This window comes from Giraffa tippelskirchi, chromosome 11, assembly GCF_054371585.1.
Source record: "Giraffa tippelskirchi isolate mGirTip1 chromosome 11, T2T-mGirTip1v1.2.pri, whole genome shotgun sequence".
In the NCBI taxonomy this organism is placed as follows: Eukaryota; Metazoa; Chordata; class Mammalia; order Artiodactyla; family Giraffidae; genus Giraffa; species Giraffa tippelskirchi.
The window spans coordinates 8,970,025-8,997,637 of NC_137285.1; the positions used below are offsets into that span (position 1 = coordinate 8,970,025).

Consider the following 27,613-nt stretch of genomic DNA (forward strand, 5'->3'; position numbering starts at 1 on the left):
TTTCTGCAGCCCTGCCTACTCACGGCCTGGACTCTGTCCAGTCTAGGAAGATTTTGACCGAAGTTTCGTTTCTTATTTTATTTATTTGGCTCCACCAGGTCTTAGTTGTGGCACGCGGGATCTTTAGTTGCAGGATATGGTATCTAGTTCCCTGACCAGGGAGCGAATCCTGGCCGCCTGCCCTGGGAGCTTGGAGTCTTAGCCGCTGGACCACCAGGGACGTCCCCTAAAGTTTCAGCATGAAACAGTTTTTCTCTGGAGAACTGAATAGTGTCTTAAATGGTTTATGTCCAAGAGGATGAAATGAGATAAAAGTCCCTTTGTACTGAGAAGGGCCCTCTCCTTAGCTGGAGCACATCTCACTGTTATTCTTGACGGCGGAGTGGTACCCCCTTGTCTGACCCACTGGCTTTGGGGAGGAGCACACGAGGTGATGCCCTTGACACTGAGGCCGTCACAGTGGCCGGCCACGGGCCGTCCAGGAGAGCTTTCATCCTCGTCGCCATAGTTCTGGTAAAATGCCTTGGCGCTCCTTCTGTTTGTGTAAGACGCTTCAGAGCCGAGCAGACTCATCTTCCAGCCCGTCAGCAACCGCCTGCCCTGCCCCATTAATTTCCGGTGTTTTCCCCTGTTGGTGACAGAATTAGCTACATCCATCTGATGGCCCACTTTCGAATGCACACGCAAATCAAGAACCAGACAGCTGCCCTCATTAGCGGCTTCCGTTCCATCATCAAGCCTGAGTGGATCCGGATGTTCTCGACCCCTGAGCTGCAGCGACTCATCTCTGGGGACAATGCCGAGATCGATCTGGAAGATCTGAAGTAAGGAGCGAGTGCAGGGGGCAAGGGTGAGATTCTTAGGCCTCCCAGAAAGCACGCCGCTCCTTCGCCGGGCTCCTTTTGGAGGGTTCTCAGGGTCCCGCCTCCAGAGGGACTCCCCTCCCTGATATCGCCTTCCCTGTGAACTGCTTTGGAAGAAAAGCTCAAAACCCTTGTCTCCCTGGAGACTGAGAAGCAGAAGCAGAGTCTGAGGCTGGGGTGGGGGGGCTCGCCAAAGTCCTGGGAGACAGTGATTCAGGGTCTCCTGTCAGCTTCTGCTGGGGATCACCCGGGCCTGCCACGCAACACTCTGCCCATTGGGCTTTTGGGACCAGGGGTTATTAAGGCATGAACTTCTGACATAAGGGCAGTTGATCGTCATCCAGGCCAGGCAGAGTTCACTGTGCCGCTTGTCTGAATTCCACGCCTGTCTGTGTCTGCACGTGCCCGGCAGCGTGTGTGGCTGAGCCCTTGTCTGTGTTGTTTTCAGGAAGCACACGGTGTACTACGGAGGTTTCCATGGGAGCCACAGGGTTATCATCTGGCTCTGGGATATCCTGGCCTCTGACTTCACACCCGACGAGAGAGCCATGTTTCTGAAGGTAGTTTATACGTTACCTCTGCATTCAGGGGGCCATCATTCCAGAAGCTAATTTTCAGGAGAATCAGTTTTTCTAGGGACTTCCCTCATGATCCAGTGGCTAAGACCCTGTCCTCTCAGTGCAGGGCCCGAGTTTGATCCCACATGCCATAACTAAGATCTGCTGCAGCCAAGTAAATGAAAAAAAAAAATCATGCCTATTGAAAAAAGAGAGAATCAGTTTTTCTAACAGGGCCTCTTGGAAGCATCAAACAGTCTCTGCCGACCTGTAGCACAGCGCGCCCCCCTCTCCTAGAAAGAGGAAAGCAGGTCTCTCCTAAGCACGCGCTCGCGCCCCTCACCACTGGCGAGTTTGTGTCTCTGGGTGGCCTGTCACCATACCTGCAGTCCCTTGTCCCGGGCTTGCCCTTTTCTGTGGCTGCAGACAGCTGAGGAGGGGCTGGGGGGCGGCCCCAGAACTGTCCTACAGGAGGGGACGTGCCTTCTTTAGATGTAACGATGGCAGAGCCCCACGGCTGCCCCTGCCCTCCGATCCTCCTCCCATCCCGGGAGACTGACCGCGCCTCCCTCCCTGGACCAGCCCTGGCCGGCAGCAGGCAGCGGGCCTGAGCACCCCGAACTGGAAGGGGCACAGACTCTTCCCACGACTGTATCCACATGCTTCAGACGGGAGGAGTCACACAGCACCCGAGGCCTGGTTAGATGGGGTCGGGTTCACGGTGGACTCAGCTCAGGGTGGAAATGCTTCTAAATACGATCTGTTGCTACAGTCTTTCTGGTGGAAAACACAGGATATTAGGCTAGTAATGTATCTTGTCAATAGTTTTTGTACAAACAGTTTTTGAAGCACGACGCACAAACTTTTTGGACCGTCTCAGGAATCTCACTATCACTTATAGCACTGTTTAAAAGGGAACCTTTGTTTTTAAGACCCAAACACTCGTCTTGCCTGGAATTTTGATCCCCAGCTCGGTGCTCTCAGTAGCAGGACCCTGGATCCCCTGGAGAAGGGAAAGTGTTGCACTGATGTTGAACTGAAGAAAGCAAAGGGATTCTTAGGCCTTCCCTGGGCGGGGGTAGCACTTGGATTTCCAGGCGGGTCGATGCCTCTGTCCAGGTAGGACTAGTCATTTAGGGAACTGACGCGGGAACTGCCGTCTGAAAGATGCCAGTAATTCCAGGGCGGCAGCAGGGACGCGAGGCTGGTCCCACATCCCCCACTGGGGGCATCCAGTACCTTGGTCCACCCTCAGCCTCGCTGGTGCCCGAGGCCAGGTATTGGTCAGCCTGCTGAGAGCTGGCCAGGGGCCAAGCTCACGGGGACAGCCCTGCCACCTGCAGGCATCGTCCCTGCGTGCCTGAGCTGCCAAGTGGGAAGGCAGATGCCAAGTGAGCGAGCTGTTGGTGGTGTGATGTGTGTTTCGGAGCCTCAGCCCTCAGCTCAGGCCTCGCCCTGCCGCGCTTAGCAGGTCCCTGCCTCCTCCCTCTCCCTCTCTGGTGCCGTCGTGTGGTCTCTCCCCCAAGGACGGCATCTCCCCCCTCTGACCCCCGGCCACGCCTTGTGTTGCAGTTTGTGACCAGCTGTTCCCGGCCCCCGCTCCTGGGATTTGCCTACCTCAAGCCTCCTTTCTCCATCCGCTGTGTCGAAGTGTCGGATGATCAGGTATACCACTGCTGGGGTAGGACCGGCCCCTCCCAGGGGTCATCTGCTGGGTCCCAGCGACCAGGCAGGGCGCCCACCAGGTCGTGTCTACAGGGTGGGTGGCTGGGCACCTCGGCGCTCCAGGAGGTCCCTTTCTCATGACTCCCTCGAGAAAGAATACCTGTGGGGTGTTTCTCGTAGCTGCTCGTGCCGCCCCGGTTCCAGGTCTGAACGGCAGCATGGGAGAGGGGTTGGGCCGTGGGCTCAGGAATGGGACAAGCTCAGCCCTCAGTCCAGCTCCTCTACCTGCCAGCTCTGCACACCTGGGCCAGCAGCCGCCTTCCTCCTCTGCAGAGAGAGAGTGGACGCCCTCAGAGTGACCGCGTTCCGCGCGCCGCCACCTGACCCACAGTGGGTGCTCGGGTGGTGGCCATTGTTAGAAGTTTCTTACCCCCGTGAAAGCCCATGGTCTCTGGGTGGTCGCTACTCTCCACGACCCCCTGGCTACATGCTGCACACTCCTCTTAGGTGACACCAAACGACTCTCACCCGCTTCCTGAAGGAAGGCTGCCCCAAGTTACAGTCCGCCCTGGCAAGATCAGGGAGGAAGTGTTAGGCTGCATTCAGAAATGTTTTGTTACCAAAATATGTGGACAGTGAGTGCTCTGGCGCTTTGAGAATTGGTTGACCGATAGTTAGCAGTTGACAGAAGGCCCTGTTTCCCAGCGCTGCTTTCTGCAGCTCCCCGCCTCTGTGCGGAAGCTGAGGAGTCAGGCTCGCTTCCCGGGCACCCATCCCTCCAGTTGTCCTCCTCGGGGGGACTGGCCCGACCCTCTCCCAGGGTGCCCCCAACCCGAGGCTGTGGGCTGTGCTTTCAGGACACGGGGGACACCCTGGGCAGCGTCCTCCGAGGCTTCTTCACCATCCGCAAGCGGGAGCCGGGCGGCCGCCTGCCCACCTCCTCCACCTGCTTCAACCTGCTCAAGCTGCCCAACTACAGCAAGAAGAGCGTCCTGCGGGAGAAGCTACGTTATGCCATCAGCATGAACACGGGCTTCGAGCTCTCCTAGCCCCTGCCCCGCCGACTGCAGGCTCCCAGGCAGCCTCAGCCCTTCTCTATAGCCATGAGACGCCCCTGTGGCCTCAAGAACTTGGATGCATGTGAGGACACGACCCAGCGCTCTCCAGGTGACACTAACAGGAAGCGGGTGTTGGAAATAAACCTCCAGATTTCCACCATCATAGGTCCCTCTTTCCTGCTTTCCAGGGGCCTCAAGCATGGGCCTCTGATGGCAGCCGGGCTTCTCTTTTTGATAGTCTGGTCTTTTTGTGAGTCTTTCTGGTCCTTAACTTCCTGCGCAAGCTGTGCATGAACAAGTCCCAGGAACCCCCAGGCTCCAGAGTGCTTTTCAGGGCGTGAGCCTGAACCCACAAAGGTGACCAAGCGGGAGATGCTTCCCTTCCGTTTCTGAAAGCTCTCTACTCAGGTAAGGCCTCGCCACACCTCTACGCGCCCGGCAGTCTCGCCCTCCGGCCTTTCCTCAGCGGCCTCTGCAGCCAGCCAGGCCCGCGGGCTCCCAGGGCCGCAGAGGCACCTGCTGGGGAAGCCGTGGGGCACCGGAGGCTCGGGGTGCTGTTCCCACCTAGGAGCCCCATGTTCCCACGGTGGCGGTCCCCTGCCCACTCTCCCCTCGGGTGCTCCCGAGTCCTCAGCGGCCAGGCTGCCAAGGAGCCCCCACCGGCCCGCTCCCATCTTGGGCACTCACGTCGGCATCCTGAGCTTGGGAGAGAAAACCTGTCGGTCCTTAAGAGCAGCTGCTTCCAGCGGGCGCTGGCTGCTTGTTGGCCACCCTTACAGTCCAGTGAGGGATGAACACCAGCTGAAGGTACCTGTCCTGTCTGGCAGTGGCTTCACTCCGTAGATGGTGGAAGTCCTCACAAACACGGGTCTTGTTCCCCGTCCTTCCTCAGCACCAGGAACCCAGGAGCCCTTGACGCTGACGGGGGCTCACGAGGCTGAGGAAACGTGAGGGCGCTCCGGGTTGGCGTTTGGTGTTTCACTTCGTTTTCTCCTCCAACCCATTGCACTCATCTGCGGTCACCTTCACCTTTGTCACAAGAACTGTGCTCCAGATCCAGGGAATCGAGGCAGAAGCCGCGTTAGTGTCTGTGTGGACAGCCATGCGCCCTCGCCTGCTCCCCGCACTCTCCGTGTGTTCCCGCCACCAGACTGAAGCCAGACGAGAGGCCAGGAGCGCCCGGTCCCTAGGCCCTGCAGAGCCAGCAGAGGGCACGCCACATAACTCTCCTCCAAGCAGCAAAAAAAAACCCTTCTGGAAAGAACCTTCATTTTGGCACAAAGCGGGCAGGACCTGTCTCCCTGGCCTCTGGCAGGGGGTCTCAGCCGGGTAACAGTGTCCTGCGCAGGCCCAAGCTGGCCCTGGTAGAGCCCCAGGCTTCTAGAAAACAGAGCGCATGTTTTACCCTGATGGGAAGACAGCAAGGAATCTAAAGACAGACAGGAATTTATTATTATTATTTAAGATATGTTAGTAACCTCAGAGTCTGTGGACTTGTCACCGTCTAAACACTCAATTCCTTTGAAAATCTCTTCTAAACATTTGTGTCGGGATATGGGCAGGTGGGTACATTCATGCTGGTGCCTGAAGGATTGTCAGCCTGCACGAAGTGGTAGTGGTTTGATGTTTGTTCCCTAGGAGTCTGCCAGGGTGGGATCGCAGAAAGTGGTTTCTATGCACCAACATCAGCTTTGCTCTTTTGATGAAGAGGGATAGTTTGTAATTTCATTTAACTTCTGGCTAGCAGTATGGCACTAATGAAGCCCTGAATCTGTACTTTTCTTGCTGGTGTTCACAGACACCGTGATGGCTCTTGATGGCTCTAAAAAGTTGTCGGGGTGGGGTTGTTTTCATAGATAACTTATGGGTTGAAACATGATCAAAGACTTTATTAAATTTGTATTTCAGCACACAGTGGCTGTGTTCCGCTTTTTTTTTCTCCCTTTGTCCGTTCCTGGGGGCATGTGGGATCTTAGTTCCCTGACCAGGGATTGAACCTGCACCCCTGCAGTGGAAGTTCAAGAGTCTGAAACCACCGGACCACCAGGGAAGTCCCTTTGTTCTGTTTCTTATGTCAGGAAGGAGCGCTTTCGACCGAGCACCTGGAGAGCTGGCGATGGGGCAAGCTCCGAGGCTCCTGTGGTGGGAAGAGGACTCAGGACAAGACGGCAGACAGCCGCAGCTACTGCCTTCCCAGGGTCAGCACTAGTGGGATGTTTGCCATACAAAGCGAGTCAACTTTCAGATAAAGTTCAAGTCCCTTAGGCACCCTCCATGTCCGTCCCCCACCCCATCCTTCTCATGCACTCTCCAGAGGCAGCTCCACCCTGGATCACACGTCTTACCCGGTAACATAATACGGTGACGGGTGTCTGTTGAAAAGAATCCAGATAATTCAGTAATGCTCAAACTGAGATTTTCCAGCTCCTCTGAGTGTGTTCAGCTTTCCTCCCTTACGAAAGGTTGCAGTTGCAGGACATGCCAGCCCTGTCTCATCCTTTCACACAAGCCCAGGTTTACACTCAGCAGAAAACCCATCTCAACCCTGCCCATCTTTCCAGCTCCTCCCGGGATTCTCGCTGCCTCTCCTGGCCTGGGAGCATCTGAGCATCAGGAGAGGTCTTAAAAGCCTGACAGTTGGGCCACCCGGCCTCCCGAGAGGAATCCAAGAGTAACTCTGAGAAGGGGCTGCTCTGAGGCCCAGACCGGAACCGTGATTCTCTCCGCGTGGAGTCAAAATGAAACAGCCTCCTCATTATAACCCTCATGATGGTTGACATTTGTTGCAAGCACGCTCTTAACAGGTCACAGCTGACTCCTGAGTCCAGCTGAGTGCAGCTCTAACTGAGGGCGCTGGAGAGACCTCGGGCTTCAGAGCATCTGGACCTGGGTTCGTGTCCAGCTCTTCCTCCCACTAGCTGGGAGGCTGGGAGGCAAGGCCCCTTGTTTCTCTGGGCTTCCACTGAATAAGGAGCAAGGCACCCTCCACTGAGGAGAACGAGAAGTGGTGTCCTCTCCAGAGCTGTTTCCTGATGACGTCAGCAGGACCCCTGGGGATCTCCTGCTGGGCTCCAGGCCCCGCCCCAGGCGCACGGCTCCTTCTCTGCCCAAGCTTCCACATGCCCTCAGGCCAGGCATCTCCCCAACCCAGGACTCACAGCCACATTCTCTTCGGGCTTATCTCAGCCCTTGGGAATTTGGGTGGACTGGGGTGAGTCTGTAGGATTACAGACCTTCCACCAAGAAGCCAGATGGCAGGCATCCACTCAGTGACGGCAGAAGCAGTCCTGCTGAAGATGGGTCCCAGAGGACCAGCAGAGGAACCAGATGAGAGCGTCACGGACACTCACCTGCACGTTGAGTCCCCAGGGAGGTCCACTTCCGCAGGTCTGGCTGGGGCACCACACCACAGACCACACTGAGGAGCAAGGGTCAGGGTGCTGTCTTCCACAGCCCAGACATCAGGCAAAGACCCTGACCTTGGCATCAAAAACGGGCACAGATCAGCTGAGTGACCCCAGGTAAGTTTCTAACTCCCTGAACCTTCTTGCCTCATCAGTAAAGTCGCCCCAGTAGTAGTAGTCTGAGAACCTCACAAACAGGAAAGGGGCTGTGGGCTCATAGGATGGGTGCTGGGCCCAGCCTGGCCGCCCACTGGCTGCGACCGATTTGACCACCTCCACGAACCTCTGGTTCCTTCTCCAAGAACTGGGCCGAGTGAGGCATGCCTTAAAGCGCATCTTCATGGTAGCAAATAGTGCACTGGTCAAAAAGAGGGGTTTAAGCAGGAAAGGGCCAATAAAGGAGGCATTTTCTCATTTTCACTTGGAAAGAGGGTTTCCCCTCTTTTTTTGGAGACGGGAAGGGAGGCGTCTGGGGCAGAGGAAGCAGCCAGACCAGAGGGGTGGAGGTGGGGGGGAGGTTAGGACACGTCTGTCAGCAAGGACAGGAGTGGGGGCGTTGTGCCATAAACGGTGATGGCGGTAGCTGCCTTCCCCGGCCTTCGCTCAAGCCCAGCTCTCTGCTCAGACCTCTGCACAAGCAGTTGTGTTGCATCCACCCGAGGACCCTGGGCCCTGGGAGGGTCACTGCTTGGTTCTGCAGATGAGGAGGACACAGGTGCAGAGAGGTGGATTCACTTGCCTGAGGCCACACAGCTCAAAAGCACAGGAAATGGGATTCAGCCCTGTGTCTGCGTGGCCAGGGAGGTCCCCCTTGCACCTCCACGGGCCCTGCGGCCACAGGGAAGTGTCCGCGCCGGACACCCTGTGCGGTGGGGGCTGCTGGGGGTGGGAAAGCCAAGGGGGCTAGAAGTCATGGGGTGCAAACAGACCCGGGGGAGCTTCAGGAGAGGGACCTCCAGCGGCAGGCAGGGGAGCCTGAAGGAGGCAGAAAGAGACAAGTCGGGGGTCACAGGGACGCTTTGTCCTCCATGGTCCTTTCCCCCTCCCCCTGGGCCTGGCCCCACTGACATCTTGCCCTGCCCGTGGCCCACCCAGGGTCCAGGGAGAGGTGGCATCATCCACGTGGGGCAGTGCAGGGCCACGTAAAGTCGGCCCTGCAGCCTGGGTGGTGTGGTCCCCGTTACAGAGGGTGCCAGATGGGCCTGGCAAGCTGGCAGGTGTCCCAGCCCAGGAGCTGGACCGGGAAGGCAGACTGCCAGGGAGTTCAGTCCAAGTCCATTCATTCAGCAAATATTAATAGATACCCAGGACCTACTAGGCTCCGGGTTGGGCTAGGCACTGGCAGTTCTGGTGGAAGAACGTGGACACCACCCTGCCCTGCAGCGCTCGTGATGGGGTTGTGGAAGAGGCGTGACTAATCTGAGGAGACCTCACACAGGTTGGGGGCTGTGCCTGCCTGACCCTCCTGTTACAGCTTTAGCCTCATCGCTCCTCCCTCCTTATAGGGGTTTAGTGAGACATCCAATCACAGAGCTACCTCTGCTTCCTTGAACCCTCCCCAAAGCACCCAACAAGAGCCCAAAGCACCCAACAAGAGCCCAAGTCTTCTAAGTTCTTTCTGACACCCTCTCCCTGCATCATGTTCTCACTCACTGAAACAAGACAATTTGCCCAACTATAGGTGCAATCTTAGTGGTCTTTGGCTGGAGGGCACTGTAAATTAGAAACCCAAAAGTACCCCCCTGAACAAAGCTTTTGCCTCAACTAAATGCAGCCCCGCAGGGAGGGAAGCAGGACCTGGTCCTAAAACAGTAGGAAACAGCCCTCAAGGGAACTGAGAGAAATAGCAACACAAGGAAGCGGCTTCTAGAACCACAGCCTCTGCCCCCAGGAGACCTGTCTGCTGGGTGATGGAGGTAGGAAGTTGGAAGTGGGCTGGGGCGGGAGGTGTCAAGCCATTTCTCTTCAGCTTTAATCTTAACTTTGCATGTTTTAATGTGAAATGTAATTACAGATTCTAAATTACGGTGGCGTGCTCATCAGGGCTGACTAATCAGTTAGTCAGATTTATAAGGATTTCGTTCTCGGAGATTCTATGACGTTTGATGTGTTGTCTCAAAGCCCTGAGAAATCCCTTTCCTGCCCATTTGCTTTCTTGGGGGCCCATAGGGTTGGGAGAACCCTAAGGCAGCCTGAAGATCCATACCTACCTCTGAAGTCCTCACCCTTCGGAAATCTGTGAGGACTTTGGCCCAAGATTCAGAAATGTCAAACACACACGATTTATTCCATTACCTCCGTAGCAAGTCGTGGCAGACATTACTAATGGATTACCAAACTCCTTCCTGCGGAATCTGGATCCAGCTTCAAGTTCCTTCTTCCCACAGCACTCCAGGCAGCCACTGCCGATCAGTCGGAATTGGCTTTGGCGTTGTTTCTTGCCCGTCTCTGGGATAAGCCCTGTCTCAGCAGAACAGAGCTGAAACAAGGAAGCTGGATTCTGCCCTGGCAGGCCCGGGGTCGAGTGCTGGTTTTTCCACTTGCTGACTGCAGCACCTAGGATTCATTCCTCTATGGGTCAGAGCACCGGGTTGTCCAGGTGAACGCAGGGTGATAACGCAGGATGAAAACCCACACGAGATGAGTAAGTGTGGAAGTCTGCTGTCTCCTCTCAAATTCTGTACAAGTCAAAGATGCAGCAAGCAACAGAGGAGAAAGAAGGATGCCAGCATGCTGTGAAAAGCTGGCATGATGCCCCACCGGGGGTCCTTCAGCAGGGCTGTGATCATTTCTCTTCCCTCTGCTGTCATCCTAGAATGGAAGCCAAGTGTCCACACGCAGGCTGCATGGGGGGCTGCTCTCCAGACAGCCAGCTGTCTCCAACAGAACAAACTCAGGGCACGGTCTCTGGGCTTCTAGTCTTCGGAGGGGCCTTGTGGCTTTGGCTACTGGTGGCCGCCCTCCCCTGGGGCTGTGCTCTTGGCGCTAAACATCCCAAGGGAGGTAAATGACAGGGAAAGCAGTTGTCAGTTTCCTTACACTTTTTAAATTATGTTATCACACAAGTAAGCCTCTGTCAAATCTAACCCAAATTCATAGTAAAAAAAACAAAATTGGAAAATTCAGACAAAAATGAAAGTTAAAACCACCCAATAATTCTGTGATTTAGAGGTAAGTATTATTAACATAGGGCTTCCCTGGTGGCTCAGACCATAAAGAATCTGCCTACATTGCAGGAGACCCGGGTTGCATTCCTGGGTCGGGAAGATCCCCTGGAGAAGAGAATGGCAAACCACTCGAGTATTCTTGCGTGAAGAATTTCAAGGACAGAGGAGCCTGGTGAGCTACAGTCCATGGGGTCCACAAAGAGTCAAACATGACTGAGTGACTCACACACACATACACACACACATTATTAACATATGGAACAGATCCTTGCATTTTTTTTACACTCTGGTATATTTACACTTGTATATCTCTCTTATAGGATTTCGATCATTCTATACCTCTCATTTTATAGCTTGGGTTTTTTTTTCACTTAATATTATGAACACTTTTCCATAGTAATAAAAGTATAGGTACCATCCTTTTCAGTAGCTTATGATATTTCTTACAGCCCTTCACTGTTAAATATCCCTCCTTGAATAATGAGCTCCCTATTGTTGGATGTTTGTTTCCAATTTTTCTCTTTAATGAGCAGCAAGCACTGAAAACCAACAACAACCCTGTGATTTCACTGATGAATCTCTTTCCCTCGGAGAAATTCTCAGACGTGGAGTTGTGGGGCCAGAAGGACACACATTTCCACGACTCAGATAGGCGATGCCAGAGCGCCCTTCTGAGAGGTCGAACCTGACGCCACCCCCCCAACAGCGCAGAGTCAGCGTTTCTCTCTCCCCGCTGACGTCTGCAGGTGGAGATCCACAGGCTCGGAACTCTCTCCAGCTGCCGGTCCTGCAGCCAGACCCCTGAAGGCCCCAGGACTCTAGTTCCTCTTCTCCCAATCCCCACCCCAAAGTACCCAAGTCACCAGGCAGGGCCAGGGTCCCGATGCCACCTGGCGTGGCCACCAGCAGACCCCAACCCCACTCCCCTTCCATGTGGGCTCCTGGATACCTCTTCTCAAGGCCCGCAGCCCCCACTTCTTGACGGGACAGCGAGCTTCTGAGTTATCGGCAGGCTTATTTCCCTCTACAGCTCCTACGGAGTTAACAGATGTACGCACGTCTGAGGCAGTCATGCGGTAAGAGACTTTGGGGCCAATCCTTCCCGTTTTGACAGTGTGTAATCGAGGTAAAGCCATAAATTTTATAAACAAGAATAAACGACCCTCAGCAACATATGTCTGCTCGACCCTTCCAAGGTGATCGTAAATAAAGGCACCTGCTCGCCGGGGAGGGGCGTGGGCACCACAGATGGCCAGAGTCAAGGGCTGGAGGGTCTCTGCCTTGGGAGCCTCTGGTGAGGGGGAGGACACCCCTCTCCCTGGTCCTGGGTGGACTGGACACCTTTCTGCCATTTATTCAATCTCTTCCCCAGGCTGCCTTTGCCCTGGTGTACCCTGAGCTGGCCTGTGTCTCACCCTTTCTCGGAGAGGTCGCTTGAAGCAGGGTCCTCCTGGGTTTATGGTCCCCTCTTCTCCTCCTCAGGGCTTCCCTGGTGGCTCAGTGGTAAAGAAGGTGCCCGTCCAGGCAGGAGACACAGGTTTGATCCCTGGATCGAGAAGATCCCCTGGAGGAAGAAATGGCAACCCACTCCAGTGTTCTCACCTGGGAAATCCCTTGGATAGAGAAGCCTGGCAGGCTACAGTCCATGGGGTCCTAAGAGTCAGACACGACTTAACCACTTAACCACTTCTACTCCTCTGCCTGAGTTACTACGCTCTCTGTCCCAAGAGGAAACTCTCGCGGGAATCTGAAGACCAGTCTTTTTGCCCAGCTCTGCTACTGCCCACAGGGAGTCCTTGGGTGGCGACCTGTTAAAGCTCTCACTGGCCTGTGACCAGGTCACCCTCCCTTTCACTTTGGTCCTGGTGCTCCTGGAGCCACGCCCCCTGGCTGACCTGGCCCCGCCAGGGGAGAGCCCTGTCTTCCGCAGGCTCAGGATGTCTAAACAAACCAGAGATGCTGCTCAGTGGTCCTCTGTCCATCACCCGGGCCTGAGCTATTGACAGTGCTTTGAAAAAGGATAAACACTTGATTTGATAATAGATACATTTTTGTTTTTGAGCTGCAGCCACCTGCCATGCCCATGGAGGCCCATGGACATATTTCCTGAACCCTTGGAAGCTGGTATCATTATTCCCAAAGATGAAAGTAGGAAATGGAGGCTCAGAGTGGTTGCGGGTTTCTCAAGGTGCCTCAGCTAGGAAGTGGCAGAGCTGGGACTTGAATTCAAATAGTAACAATCAACTGTAAGAATAGCAGCCTAGCATGTGACAGGGGGACCCTGAGCCTTTTAAACATTGCCTCAGTAATCTCTCCCAGTGGCCCTGTGGGGTAGATATGCTTCACATTCCCGCTTTACAGACGAAGAAGCAAGTCCCAGGAAGACAGAATGACTGGCCCGGAGTCATGATGCTAGGAAGTGACAGAGCTGGTCTTGAACCCAGGTCTGCTTGAAGCCGATGCCCGCGCTGTTGCTCACACCCCCATGCTCCTTGTCACACCTCTGGGGCTCCACACAGCTGGCAGCGAGGCTGATGAAGCAGGCAGCCCCGTGCATGGATTCGCTTCTGCAGAGGGTGCTAAACTGGAGAGCTAAGAGCAACGGTTCTTCCCTGGGGCTTCCACAGACCTCTTCAGGTTGTACACAGACTGTGAACACCTGTGTGTCTGTGTCTATCCAGGGAGAAGGTGCACAGAACCTTCATCCCAAGTTTCTGAATCTGGGGACTTCCCGGGTGGTGCAGTGGTTAAGACTCCTTGCTTCCCAATGCAGGGGACCCAGGTTCGATCCCTGCTTAGGGAACTAGATCTCGCATGCCACAATGAGGATCAAAAATCCTGTGTCCTGGAACTGAGACCCAGCACAGCCAAATAAATAAATGTTTAAAAGAAGAAGTTTCCGAATCTGTGGATGGGTGAACACCAGGATCACCCCCAGAGTTCCTGGGTACCCCCCTAACCTTCCAACTGCTATGTCCCCAACCAGCGCATCTCTTGCTTCTGCTCGCATCCAAGCACTGTCTCCCATGACGGACTCCCAGAGAGGAAAAGCGACAGGTCAAGGCAAAGGAACACCGCACCCCAGCCGGGCTGCAAAGGAGGCCCTGGGCCCCTCCTAAGCAAGATCAGACCGACCTGAAGGGAGGGAAGAGGCACAAAGCCTCCCAGGCCCTGATTTATGTAGCGTTCATGTGGAATTTATTACACAAAGGATTTTATTCAATTAAACTTGAAATGCGTCTGGATTCTTAAAGGTTCAGTAGTGATAACTAGGACAGAGGGATCATAAAACTGGATGGGTTGTCAGAGAAAGGTGTCAGGGCGGAGTGGGGAGGAGATGAGGGTGACATTGCAGCTGACAGGGGGGGATTCGGTACCGGGGACGTTTGTCATTGGGATGTGTTACAAGTTCGGGCTGTGAAAATTACTCAGTGAAAAAAAATGCACATTAACAATAGCCATGAAATATCAGTTAAGGGAAACTAGGTTGAGAAATGAGACAGCAGAATCTATTAGCGCCTGACATTGTTCTCGGCGGCCCAGGTCGTGATTAAAATGACTGTCAAGTGGCGGCAGGGGGAGGGGCACCCAGCCAGGAGTCACTGGGCCGCGTCCTGGGCCCACATCCTGGCGTTGACTCCCTGACATGAGTTGGTTCTCAAGTCTGTTCCCTCCACTGCTAAGAGGACACAGATGGTGCCTCTCTTGGGGCTGCTGGGTGATTTCAACAAGATAATGTCTGTGAAGCCCCTGGCCCGGGGCCTGGCACATCAAGCCCTTCAGTGATGCCACCCAGTGGGCTTCTTGCCACTAGAATATCCAACCACCTCTGGCCGTGGCACTAAATACATTCCTGAGAGCCAGACCAGGACCAGCAGGAGGCAGGTGGAGCACTTTCTTGGGTGCAAAATGTATGGAAATGCCTCCAAATCCAGGAAGCAAGAGAAATAATGCTTTCATGCCATAAGTTTTTAAAAATCAAAATTATACAAAAAAAAATCTATGATCGACAAGGTATCACAATTATAAATAAAAGCTGACTGCCCTTTCTCCCCCGACCCTCGTTACCGTGCTATGGAAACAATCATTTACGAGGGTTGACAGTGGCTACAAACGGGCTGTTTACAGTCGTGTGTTTTGATCGTGGAGTTTTGTTAACTTTTCCCACTGGATTCCAGACCCAGGAGCATCTTTTGAGGAGTGTCTGGGGGATGAACACATTTTTCCTTTCGCTTCTGGCTCCCACGTGGCTGTGTCAGGCACAGGACATGCCTGCATCTGCATGTTTCTCAGGGATGCTTGTTTCTTGGAGGGTTTGTTTCTCGGAGATGTTCACAATGGAAGGGATGGTGTGGAGCGGTTGGGACTTGGGAACCCGGGGCTACCATCTGTCCTTGACAGCCCTTCCCAGCAAGGGCTGGTAGGGTGGGGATTTGCCTACAGGCAAAAGGTCTTATTTCAAAGATCAGCCCTTGGGGACGAAATCTACTCAAACCACTTCTTTTGTCCTTTGTAGGATGGTCTACCATGGCAGGGAGTGCAGGACTGTTGTTTTATTATGTACAACCTGCTCCTTCTAGGATGACGCTGAGGTGCAGGAAGGATTGAGTGACTTGATGGATTCTCGGAGCTCCTGGAACATACCCCTCCCCAACCCAGCCTGAGTGCCCACAAACTGCCTTTAGCCTGTTCTGGACCATTCTCAGCTCTGGTCACACCAGCCAAGCCACCTGGTGGGCACTAGTTCCTGGAGGGTTTTTGCTGTCACTCATGGTCACGGGCACCTTACCCACTTTGCCCAAGTTCAGGAACAATAGGACCTAGAGGGGACGAGATATGATGTTCCCTCCAGCAAAATGAGCAGGCAAGTTGGTTAAGAATGAAAGCAGAAGCAAGCACAAAACTCATCATTTTACTGTTTGCTGACTTGCTGGCAAGGATGGCTGGAGGGACCCGCCTTCCTGTGCAGCGGATGGAGTTCACTGGACCTTTCCGCCCTGACTCTGTGAGCCTGCCCCTCCCAACTCGTTTCCTGCAATTATCGGTGTGGAACCTTCAGGATCTCAGGGCTGCTGCCTCGCCCTTCATAAATATCTCCCTTCCCAAGGACACAGCTGGCACGGGCAGTGTCACTTCATAGCAGGAGGGAGCCGCGGTGACAACTGAAATAAAATACAGCCATGGTCTGGATCTCAGAGGCATAAACCAGCCAAGTGCAACATCAGAGAAGTCGGTCTGGTTTGTGTCAGCCTCGCTGGAACCGTAAGAGCTTATTGTCTGAAGCTGAAGGCACGCCACCTCTGGCCCTCTATGCTGCCGCCCCGGGCAGGACATGCCCCCCTCAAAGCAGCAGTGTCTCTCTCTATCAGGGGTCTCTGGCCCCTGATAGAGGGAGACTCTCCTTGAGAGAGGATTCCCCAGGTTGCACCCCCACCACGCACACAGTTCAAGTCCAAGTGTTCCCCAGGCCTCGCCTGTCAGTCTGCAGCCGTCTTCCGCCTGTGATGAGTGGCTCAGAGGTGACTAAACTCCAAATCCTGTCTGCCTTCCCCTTTATAAATGTGACATTTAAAACCCCTTTGGCACAGGTAAATCACAATTACATTTCCAAGAGCCTCTGGTACCATTCCAAATCCTCGGACAGCCAGAGTTGCCAGTAGAAGGCCTCATGCTCTGTCTGTAACACACACACACACACATATACACACACAGGGAGCAAGCCTGTCCCACTTTTATTCTTTTTTTCTGCTTGGTTCCTCAATGAAGCAATCACTTTATCTTTCTTTCCTGCAACACTGAGTTCATTCCCACTTCCTGGAAGACCGAGGAGACCCCAGGGGAGGAGGGGAGGATTCTCAACCAGCCACAGCTCCCGAAGGAAGTGGCAGGGCTATGAAAGGAAGCCGAGTCTGGATAGAAGACCAGCTTCTGGCCCCTGTGGGTGAGATCTTCAGGGATGAGGACACAAGGGCGAAGTCTTCCCTTCACTGTTGTCACTTCCATTCTTTCCCAGAGCCTCAGGTGCGGTCCGACGGGTCGTTTTTCTTGTATATCTTTTCTGGATTCCCTTCCTTCATGGCTGTGTATCTGGCTAATGTGAAGAGATAGTCGCTGAGTCTGGAGGGGCAGAAGCAGGCAAACAGAATGGACTGAAATGAGAGATCAATGCTAACCGGGTCCTCCCTAAACGAGCCTTCAAGGAGGAAATATCAATCACACGCCCCCAGGAGCATCGGGCAGGACAGCGGGTGCTCAGCCAACCCGGGCTTGATGGATGGCACGCGAGGCCAGCTTCCGTACAAGCCCGGCACCCGACTCTGGCGCCAGGGCTGGGGCGGTCTCCGCAGGAAGAGGCCACTGCCCTGCCCAGTCTCATGGGGCTAGCGACTTTGGGACCCATCCCTGGTTTCTGCACCTTCCAATGACCAGGACTGGTGCCTCCCAAACTGGGGTGTGCACACAAGTCCCCCGGAGATCCTGGTGACACACAGATCAGATTCTGATTGGAAAGGACCGGCTGGGCCAGGCCTGGATTTGGCAAGTCTAAGTGATGCGCAGGCGATGCTGGCGCTGCTGGTCTAAGGAACTCGCTTTGAGCAGAGGGGGCCTAGGGCCGGCTTCTCAACATTGGCACAACTGAAGCGAATGAATGCGGGAGGCTTGTTCCGTGGTCGTTACTCCGCACAATGTGCCTGCGTTTTCAGACAGACTTCACATCCCATCTGAGTACCTGTTTAAGAACTTGGCCACGTTTGCATCGGTCTCACCCATCTGGACAAGAGGCACCACGCTAGGAGGAAACACAGCGTCACACTGTTGTTACGGGCTCAACACGCTCGGGGCCTGGGGCTGCATCCCGAGCCAGCACCTCCCTCCCGCTGCAGCCTGACGAGTTGTCCTCGCCAGTCTGTGCACAGACATTCTAGAGGGTGCTTATTGGAGATGAGGGCCAATGACGTGGCAGCCCCTCCAGGCCCGTAGCCTCTGCTGCATAACCCCTGCTGGGAGGCGCTCACCCCAAACTGAGGTCCCAGGTTTATGTCCCTTGCCCCAGGGGCTTTGTCACCTGGGCACAGGTTTGGTGTCCTGAGGACCCTCCTCTGCTCGGCCAGTCCCCGTTGTTGGACCTTTCTTTGGACTGTCTCATTTTTGCTACTATGAGCACTGCTGATGTGGACGGCTCTGTGCAAATGACTCTTTTTTTTTCCTTCTGAAGCTGAAGCTTTTCTGTGACCCAGCGTCCCTTTACGAACCACTTGGGTCCAAGAGCCTTTCGTGAAAAGTGAAACCTTCATGATGTGGGGCCGTGGACAGAGCTCAGGTTTGGGGCAGACACACCTGGGCTCCAAGCCAGACTCTGCCATGGACCACCCAGGGGACCCTGGCCGCGGTGTCACCTCTGAGCCCCAATTTCCTGACCCTGGTAGAGGGGGGACTGCCACCACCTCTCTTCCAAGCTTACCACAAGGAATCAATGAAATAATGAATACAAAGCGCCCAGCGTGGCCTCATCTGTTGTATACAGACGTTTTATTGTCTTTATTATTGCTTTTCTGTAAAGCTGGGTGGCAGCCTGGCCTATGAGTCGTGTTAAATGGAGATTTTGCACAATCACTCTTTTATTTATTTCAATATTTATTTGACTGTGCTGGGTCTTAGATGGGATGTTCGATCTTCGTTGTGGCATGCAGAATCTTTTTTTTTTTTTTTTTAATATTTATTTCGCTGCCCTGGGTCTTACTTGTGGCAGGTGGGATCTTTTTAGTGGTGGCATGTGAACTCTTAGTTGCGGCATGTGGGATCTAGTTCCCTGCCCCAGAATCGAACCCGGGCCCCCTGCATTGAGAACCTGGAGTCTTAGCCAATGGATTCCCAGGGAAGTCCCTGCAATTGCTCTTTTAAAGTTTCCTTGATAAGGCGGCCAGGAGCTTCTGGGGGGTTCCCTCCTCTCTGACTCTGAATCTGGGGACGGGGGCAGCAGGTAGCTGGCTGGTCTGGGCCCTTCTCCACCCAGCACCCAGTAGTCACCCCACAGCCTAGAGCCGGTCATCGGCTTTCAGGATAAAGGCAGAGCCCTTGGGTGCAGGAGGCCCTGCCTGGCCTGGCCTCAGCCCAGCCTCTGGCCTCACTGTGCCCCATGCCCCTCACTCTGGATCAGACCTTCAGCCTCCTTTCTGTGCGTTCAGCGCAGGCTGCTGCCTCTGCCCTTGCTGTCCCCTCGCCCTGGACACTCTGTCCACCACACCCCTGCTAACCACCGCCCACCATGCCCACAACCAGGTTGGGTCACCCTGGGGCCAAGCACCCTCCCTCACAGCTTTCATTATGCTGTGGAGATTTTGGATCTTCCTGCTCAGCAGAGGCCCCCTCCCATTTAAATTAACCTGAAGAACGGGGAGCCTTCACACCTCCTGAGTGGTATTATCATTATGATTAATCAACTAGACCTGCTGGGCCTCCCCCGCACCCCCTGTTGCTGGAGCTGTCCGCTTCAGCACCAGCTCTGATCTCACCAGGGACCACTGTGTCCCCGTCCAGGCCCCGCTCCCGGGGGGGCCGTACCGTCTCTCAGCTCGGCGACACACGGCCCGACAGAAGTGCAGCGCGGAGCTGCTCTTGCCTCCTGACTGAAAGAAGAAAGCGGGTGTTGGCTGGGGTGGGAGTGGGGTTGAGGGGGCTGGGGGTTGCCCACTGCAGACAGGGAGCTCGGATGGGGCTGACAGACATGCAGGTTCACCACCCGCCCCCAGCCCGGGGCAGTGTTCTGCCTCCAGGGGCCCTACCAGGGCGCAGTCTCTGGGTGTTGTCACTCAGCTGTATCCGACTCTTTGTGACCCCATGGACTGCAGCCCGCCAGGCTCCTCTGTCCATGGGATTCTCTAGGCAAGAATACTGGGGTAGGTTGCCATGTCCTTCTCCAGGGGATCTTCCCGACCCAGGGATTGAACCCGGGTCTCCTGCACTGCAGATTCTTTACTGTCTGAGTCACAAGGGAAGCCTCTGGGTACCCCCATCTAAGGTGTGCAGGGGTGGGAATGGGACCAGTGAGGGTCTGGAGGGGGCTTGGGGGCTGGGGGACAGCTTCTGTCACTGTTACACATTAAAGAGGGGGACTTTGTCAGTGCTGATGTGTTGTAGTCAACACATGCGTCCGCAGCCACCCTGCAGGCTGAGGCGGCCGGGTACCTACAGGCAGGATGAAAGCAGTGAGCGGGGGCAGCTGGCGAGAGTATCTGTCAATCCACTGCTCCAGCTCCAGGACAGGCCCTGCCTCGAACGTGGCATGTTCTGTGGAGCCAAGGAGACCGGCATTGTGTGAGGCCACAGCCCCGGGATCATAGGAGCCCGCCCCGGTCTCTTTCCATCCAGGTACCCTGCAAACCACTCCACTGGCTCAGAGGCACCTTCCCTCTCAGGCCGCAAGGCCAGGCTGACAGGGCTCCCAGGTGCCCCCCAGGAGAGGGTTCCCTGGGCCCCCACAGGGCCCTCTGAGCACACACCCAGTGCATTCAGGGAGAGATTTACTTAAGTGAGCCTCCCTGGCTGAGGAGCGCGGAGTCGCCAGGGCAGAGCCGACATCCTGCAGAGAGCACTGGATCTGGGGGAGGAAAGGAAGGCGCGGATGAGACCCTTGTCATGCTGGCCACGTGAGGTCCCCTGCGTCCTTGCACAGAAGCTGGTGGGCTGGGGCTGTCAGATCGCTAAGGAGCCAGCATTTAAACGCTATGAGCAAACTGACTGAACCCACAGAACATCTGCCCTGGTTGGCAGGGGACCTGGCTCCCTTGGGGACATCTGGGTGATGCAGACAGTGAGCATCAAAGGCCTGGGGTGGTTAAGAAGAATCCTCTCGCCCGACCCTCCTCTCCCATATGCAGGGGCCCTGTGAGTTCTTTTTATTTTTTCTAAACTGATGACCTTGGTCTTCTAACCTATAACACCTGGGCTGAGAGACCCAAGGTGACAGAGCTTTTTATTTTATTTTGATCTACATCCTTCTTCTTTTTCAATAATTTATTTTTGGCTGTGCTGGGTCTTTGCTGCCGCGTGGGCTTTTCTCGAGTTGTGGCGAGTGGGGGCTACTCTCTAGTGGCAGGGTCTGGGCTTCTCGTTGCTGTGGCTTCTCTTGTTGCGGAGCACCGGCTCTAGAGCTCTGGTTTCAGTAGTTGCGGCACGTGGGCTCTAGAACACAGGCTCAATAAGTTGTGGTGCCCGGGCTTAGTTGCTCTGTGGCATGTGGCATCTTCCCGGATCCGGGATTGAACCCGTGTCTCCTGCATTAGCAGGCAGACTCTTTACCACTGAGCCACCAGGAAAGCCTGACGGTGCTTTTTAAACTAGACAGGACAGATCTGCCCTCTGATGAGAAGGCCACCATGGCAGTATGCTGGGAGCAGAACAGAGTGGGTGGACAGTGGATGCTGTCTGCTCAGGAGTGGACTGGAACCTTCCTTGGGCCACCAGGCTGCAGACTCTGCTTGAGTTATGTGACCATGTGGTGTCTCCATGGCTTCCGGCTTCCAGCTGAAAGTGACCTCACAGTCCCACCTCGCCACTGGCCACCTGCAGCGTTCACCCTGGGGCTGGAGAGAGGTGACCACCGCCTGGGAATTGGATCCCAGCCCCGCTAGGATTCCTGGCTGCAGGGCCTCAGGCTGAGCCTCGCTTTTGTCCTCTGTAAGATGTGAAAGCTGGCCTCCACCTCATGGGCTTCTGCAGGGAGAGCTGGGAACAGGCTGACTGGCATTCTACAGGCCCCGGGGCAGCCTAGGAGAACAAGTCACAGTCCACACCCATGGGGCGCCCAAGCCATACGCCTGGTGATTCCTGTCTGTGGTAGCTCACATGGTAAAGCGTCTGCCTGCAATGTGGGAGACCTGGGTTCGATCCCTGGGTTGGGAAGATCCCTGAGTTGGGAGGATCCTCTGGAAAAGGAACTGGAAATCCACTCCAGTTTTCTTGCCTGGAAGATCCCATGGACGATGGAGGCTGGTGGGCTACAGTCAATGGGGTCGCAAAGAATCAGACATGACTGAGCGACTAACACTTTCACTTTCGAGGCAGAAGCGCAGGAGCTGTGGGAGCCTGGGAGAGGCACCAGCTGGAGGCGGGGGTAGGTGGCCTGAGCAGTGCTGGAGAAGATGATGTCGAAACTGTCACTCACAGTATGTGGCCTAAAGTAAGGGGGGATCATCATGTCATTGCACCCTCGTCCCCAGGCAAACTCTGCTCAGAGGTGGGCACAGCAGACCAGAAACGACCGCTGTGGGCGCCAACAGTTCCTCATGATGAGGCTGAAGACCTGCCTCCCTCACACAGGAGGTGCTGCATTCATAGAACGTTCCAGCTGTTTAGGCCTCCCAACCTTGTACAGCCCCTCACTGCCCTGCGTCTGCTCCCAGGGGCCCCTGCGTGCTCCGGTCTGGCCTGGAGGACTGAAGCGGGCCGGGGGCTGACCCTCCAGCGGGCAGCAGGCTCAGGTCAGCATGTAGACTGAAACCTGGGGTGTGTCCTTCGTGCTCTAGGGGTGGCAGCTCTGCCTCCATTTCTGAAGTCCTCTCTGAGGGCCAAAGCCTGGCTGCCTCTTAGGGAACACAGCAGTCATTCTAAGAACCCTACTAACCTTCCTACCAAGGGCTCCCGGCGGCTGGGCCTCCTGGGTTTCTCAGCCTCACAGCCACTGACACTTTGGCCCAGGTCATCCTCTGGGGTGGGGGTGCAGGGTGGGGGTGTCCTGTGCGTTGTAGGACATTTAGCTGCTTCCCTGCCTCCACCCACTAGATCCCAACATCACTTCTACCTCCAGTCATGACGACCAAAAACATGTCTGGACATTGCCCCACGTCCCGGGCTGAGACCAGTGACCTCACATTTCCCTCTCTGAGAGTGAGCCTCCTCACTCACCTGTGAGGGAGGGTGATCTCTGTGTGTTCCCATCTTACAGATGAAGAAACTGAGGCTCACAGAGGGAAAGTGACTAGTCCCAGGTGACACAGAGAGGAAGTGATGGTCAGATGACAATTCCAGTTACGGCCACCAGGCCTCGGGGTTGAAAAATCCCAGCTCTCGTAAGACAATGTTACTCACTTTCTGAAGCTCTTCCACAAACGGGTGGCCTTTTTCTGCAATTAATTCCATAGCAAACCTATGAGGAAAAAGGAAAAAGAATTTGCCTCAAATATAACATCCCTAGGCCCCGTTCTTGAGTGTTAGCCGCTCAGTCTTTGAGATCTGTAGCCTACCAGGCTGCTCTGTCCACGGAATTCTCCAGGCAAGAATACTGGAGTGGGTAGAGATTCCCTTCTCCAGGGGATCTTCCCCATCTAGGGATCGAACCCAGGTCCCTTACACTGCAGGCAGATTCTTTATCATCTGAGCCACCAGGGAAGCCCTGTCTTGCTGGAAGGTAATACCTTCTCAGGTGACAGACCATTTTGCTAACTGAGCTATCACGGAAAGGGGTTATTTTTTTGTTGACAATGTTTTTATAACATCATAACCTTACATATGATTAGGGGTATTTGTTTTTCATATCACTCATCCAGCCAACAACAACTCTTTCAGTGCTTCCTCTGACCAGGGCCAGGTGATCCATATGAACAGAAGTGACACAGGCAGAAGAATCCACAGCTGAGTTTTGGCCAGGCCCCTGACCCACATCACCTGAGGGATGATGGGCTGCTGACTGGCTAATTTCAAACAGCCGATGATGCTAGAACTCGCCTTCCCGGCCCTCTGCCTGCTTCATCTCGTGTCTACCTCTCCTTTTCCACACTCTTCCCACACACACCGAGGCGTCTGCCCTCTACTCTGCTGGCAGTCTAGCTCCACCTCCCGTTATCCATCCTGAAAACCTTATTTAGTCAGGCCTGTCATTGAGAACTGGCAGCCCTGAACAAGTAGGTCTTAATAATTAATAATAATGATAATAATAATAATAGCTAGCATTATGATTAGTGCTAGCTACCTAGCACTAAGGGGGGAACATGGAATTCTCTCATTCCATCCTCACAAGAGCCCAATGAGACTGGATACTATTACTATGATCATTTGATAGAACAGGAAACTGAGGCTCAGAGAGGCCAGGTGATTTGCCTGAAGTCACACAGCCAGTTGGCAGTGTGACAGAATTTGAACCCACGTCACTGATTTCTCCTGTTGCCTTTGAGATGTATTATAAGTGAAACTGACTCAGTCGTGTCCGACTCTTTGTGACCCCATGGACTGTAGCCGGCCAGGCTCCTCTGTCCATGGAATTCTCCAGGAAAGAATACTGGAAAGGGTTGCCATTTCCTTCTCCAGGGGATCTTCCCAACCCAGGGATTGAACCCGGGTCTCCTGCACTGCAGGCAGACTCTTTACCATCTGAGCCACCAGGGAAGTCTTTCCCACTCTGATCATTTGACAGAATAAGAAACTGAGGCTCAGAAAGACCAGGTGATCTGCCTGAAGTCACACAGCCAGTCGGAAGTGTGAGAGAATTTGAACCCAGGTCCATCTGATTACCATGACCTTCACCCTCAAGGCCACACCAGAGCTAGAGAACAAGTAACTGCAGCTCACACTGCCAACAGTTTCCTGAGTGGCTTGTACTTGGTGCTCTAATATTTGCTGCCCCTCCCACCCCTACCACTGGCAGGTGTGTCCACGTGCCTGGCTCTGGCCAATGAAACATGAGCAGAGATGGCATGTCACTTCTTGGAAGCCTTCAGAGCCAGCATGGGCATTGCCTTGACCTCTCTTCCCTCTGCTGTGATTACTGGCCAAAGCCAATAATCATGTTCCAGACAGAAGCTGTCCCGCCAGCCTGAGTCCCAGAGTGAAGGCCATGCAGAGAAACACACCCAACCCAGGATGGGCTTGAACTAAGAGGATGAAATATTCCTTTGGTGGTGCAAGTCATGAGATGTGGGCACTGTTACCCCCAGCAAGGCCTGGCCGATTCTGATGACTTCCCCAAGTCCACCTTCTAAGCCATGAGCACGGTGAGGGAGCGGGGAGGGAGGGGTGAAGTGGGGCACACAGCCCAGGACAGAAGGCAGCACATGAACAGATGGGAAGGGTGAAGGGTGTCCACAGCATAGTGGAGCTGACCGGCTGGCCCTGCGCCTCCAGGCCGAGGAAGGTGCGTCAAGGGCAAGCAGCCTCCAGGACTGGCTCTGCAGGGCCGCACCTCAGTCACACCTGCTAATGGCCCACTCATACCTGACCTCAAGGTCAATCCTGTCCTCCTTACCCGATGGCTGAACTTAATTCATCTGTAGTTCCCACAGCTTCAAACACCTGGTCGTCTTTGGGTCTTCTTTCTCCAGTGAAGGTGCTAGAAAATCCTGTGAAAAATATTTTGCTTCCCAAATTAAAGAGTTTTTTTTTTTAATCTTGATATACTCTTTTTTTCCCCCCAATATTTACTGATTTTTTTGGCTGCACTGAGTCTTAGTTGCAGCAGGTGGCATCTAGTTCCCTGATCAGGGATTGGACCCAGGCCCCCTGCATTGAGAGTGCAGAGTCTTAGCCACTGGACCACCGGGGAAGTCCCCTGTTCTGACAGATTTTAAATTATCAAAGAAATATATGCCCATTACAAAAGATAACAGGATAGAATAAATGTACAGGAAACAATGAAAGCCTGACTGTTCATTCCTCTCTCTCACTATTCAACCTCTCTCCTAGGTAACAGTCCAAGGTGTAGCCTTTCACATTGCCTTTCTGAACACACATATAAACACACACACACACACACACACACACACACACACACACACACACACACACTTTTATCCAATGGATCCCAACTCTGGATTGTTCTGCAATTTGCTTTTGTCATTTAATGTATCTTGGGCATCTTTTGTTTTGCATGATACTTGGGTGATGCCTATTGAGGTCTGTCACATACTTTTTAATGTCTGCAAAGAATTTGGAAGAACTCTAAGATGGAATCTGCCATCTCTTTGCATTTTTCACCTGTCCCCACCCTACCTTTGTCTCCTGTTTTGGTGTAGATCTTGGGGACCTTGGGAGTCTTCGAGGAAGGCTGTGGCCTAAGGAGAAATAAACATCAAGAGATGGTGAGTGAGGACAGATGGCATATCCAGTGAGACACCTCCTTCAGTGGGTCACAGTTTGCTACCTGTACCCTTAGTGTCAAAACTCACCCCCTCAGCTTGGATCTCTTGAAATCTTTCCCCTCTGTTCCTCTTAGTTTTAAGCCCTTTGTGGGCCAGTTCTGTGTCTTGTCACACCTGTACCTGCAGAGTAGCTGATGTACTACATTGCTCAATGCAGATACTCAATAAATATTTGCTGAGAGAATTTATCAATCACTTTCCCAGTCTCTGCACTATGCTAAGTGAATTACTGGCGTTATCTCCTGGAATTATCCCTGGAATCTTCCCAAACCCCAAAGGGAGGCACAATCTATGATGTTCATTTTATTTTTGAGGAATCTGTAGCTCACAGGATGAGACTCACCTTTCTAGGTCACCCAGGGAAGAAATAGTAGGGCTTGATTCTGGCCCAAGACTTATTTCACAACCCCAAACCATCACTTCTGTTCTACCAAGCCAGGGACTCTCTTTTTAAAAAATATTTACTTTTATTTATTTGGCTGCGCTGGATCTTTAGTTGGGCATGTGGTTTCTTTCATCTTCATTGTAGCATGTGGAATCTTAAGTTGCAGCCTGTGGGATCTAGGGATGGAACTCAGGCCCCCTGCATTGGAAGATTGGTCTCAGCTACTGGTAAAGAATCCACCTCCAATACCGGAGACCTGGGTTCAATCCCGGGGTTGGGAAGATTCCTTAGAGAGGGGAAAGGCCACCCACTCCAGTAGTCTGACCTGGAGAATTCCATGGACTGCATAGTCCATGGGGTCCCAAAGAGTAAGACACGACTGAGCGACTTTCACTGGAGTACCAGGGAAAGCCAAGGGCTCTTGAAAGGGAAAAAAACCCTTTCATACTATGAAGCTCCAAGTATACTCTGAAATGGAGAATTGCCAAAATAGGGTTCAAAAACTGGCATTTTCAAATAGCAATGCCTTTAATACAGACTTCAACATTAAAATGTGACATTAAAAGGTTATTCAGAGGTTGAATTACTGGATCTACAAAATATATTAATCCAGTACTAAGTCAGGTTCTGAGGTCTGGGATGGGGTGCAAATTTCAAGGTATGTGATGAGCCATCTTTAGATCGCGCTGGTGTCTCTTTGTGTCTTGACTGCTTTGCGGACAGGTTAAGATCCGAATTGAGGACCCCTCCTGATTGTGAGGTCAGGCAAAAGGACCCTCCTGGTTCACGTGGGCTATGACCGGTCCTGACGGATGCTGGGTTTCGTTTGGATTTGTCTCGTGCTAAGAAATCTTGGTCTCTGATTTCCACGGAGCCCACGTTGCCATGATGACGTCAGGATTAAAGAGGACGTCACCTGGCGATTGCTGCGGTGACCTCCCAGCGGTGTGACGTAAACACGCCGACGACAACACAACTCAGGTGTCTGAGTTAACTTCTCAGGCAGGTACTCACCTGTCCCCGTCTTCCACGCCCTGGGGGCCTCGGCTCTGGAAACGGGGACACAATAGCTTGCGGGCGCCAAGGAACCCGCGCAAGCCAAGGCGACCTCCCGGGCCCCACACAGCCATGCCCCGGGCCTCTAGTCGAGAGCTGACCCAGCCAGCTTCCCGTCCAGGTTCCGAGCTGACTCCACCTACCGCCGGCCGCGCCACCGCTCAGTCCCCGTTTTCTATTGGTCCGTGGCTCTCTCCCCAGGGCGGGACACTCCCAAGTACTTGCTTTCCATTGGTCCAGGGAAGGAATTGGGCGGGGAAACCCGTGAGGGCTTGGTAAACGACAGCTATTGGCCAATACTCAAGCCAATTGGTAAAGGGACTCTCGGCT

The 27,613-nt window shown here is 54.0% G+C and overlaps 2 protein-coding genes and 1 long non-coding RNA gene across 19 annotated transcripts in view; 2 read left to right on the forward strand and 1 right to left on the reverse strand.

The window, feature by feature from the left end:
* The window catches only part of UBE3B (ubiquitin protein ligase E3B), a 46,970-nt gene extending 40,913 nt beyond the window's left edge, over positions 1-6,057 (forward strand). For 11 of the 16 annotated variants that reach the window (XM_081546042.1, XM_081546046.1, XM_081546039.1 and 8 more), the window contains 4 exons: positions 642-824; positions 1,312-1,423; positions 2,993-3,085; positions 3,943-6,057. In XM_081546042.1, coding sequence (XP_081402168.1) covers positions 642-824; positions 1,312-1,423; positions 2,993-3,085; positions 3,943-4,134 — 580 coding nt within the window. In that variant the 3' untranslated portion in view covers positions 4,135-6,057. The remainder of the gene's footprint in view (positions 1-641; positions 825-1,311; positions 1,424-2,992; positions 3,086-3,942) is intronic. The other 5 variants (XR_014069922.1, XR_014069923.1, XR_014069920.1 and 2 more) reach the window with 1 other exon arrangement.
* A 1,357-nt stretch (positions 6,058-7,414) lies between these two features.
* Positions 7,415-18,222, forward strand: LOC145527845 (uncharacterized). The gene is made up of 2 exons (XR_014069933.1): positions 7,415-7,664; positions 15,231-18,222. It is a non-coding gene; the product is annotated as an uncharacterized LOC145527845 (long non-coding RNA).
* On the reverse strand, positions 16,418-27,409 carry MMAB (metabolism of cobalamin associated B). 2 transcript variants are annotated; one of them, XM_081546125.1, is made up of 9 exons: positions 27,242-27,409; positions 25,694-25,755; positions 24,951-25,044; positions 22,802-22,859; positions 20,240-20,312; positions 19,905-20,002; positions 19,277-19,341; positions 17,445-17,504; positions 16,418-16,831 (listed from the first exon to the last, which is right to left on the reverse strand). In XM_081546125.1, the coding sequence occupies exons 1-9, from the start codon at positions 27,355-27,357 to the stop codon at positions 16,732-16,734; spliced, it is 726 nt and encodes a 241-aa protein (XP_081402251.1). In that variant the 5' UTR covers positions 27,358-27,409; the 3' UTR covers positions 16,418-16,731. The 2 variants fall into 2 exon arrangements, with proteins under 2 accessions (XP_081402251.1, XP_081402252.1); XM_081546126.1 differs by lacking the exon at positions 27,242-27,409 and adding an exon at positions 26,308-26,393 and having other exon boundaries at positions 16,418-16,805.
* Between the last annotated feature and the right edge of the window lie 204 nt (positions 27,410-27,613).

Excerpts from the sequence above, each read along its gene's own strand:
- MMAB (XM_081546125.1), bottom strand. The coding sequence starts at position 27,357 with ATGGCTGTGTGGGGCCCGGGAGGTCGCCTTGGCTTGCGCGGGTTCCTT. Across the intron at positions 25,756-27,241 it reads GGCGTGGAAGACGGGGACAG|GCCACAGCCTTCCTCGAAGA; the intron begins GTGAGTACCTGC and ends ATTTCTCCTTAG. Across the intron at positions 22,860-24,950 it reads GAATTAAGTTCAGCCATCGG|GTTTGCTATGGAATTAATTG; the intron begins GTAAGGAGGACA and ends TTTTCCTCATAG.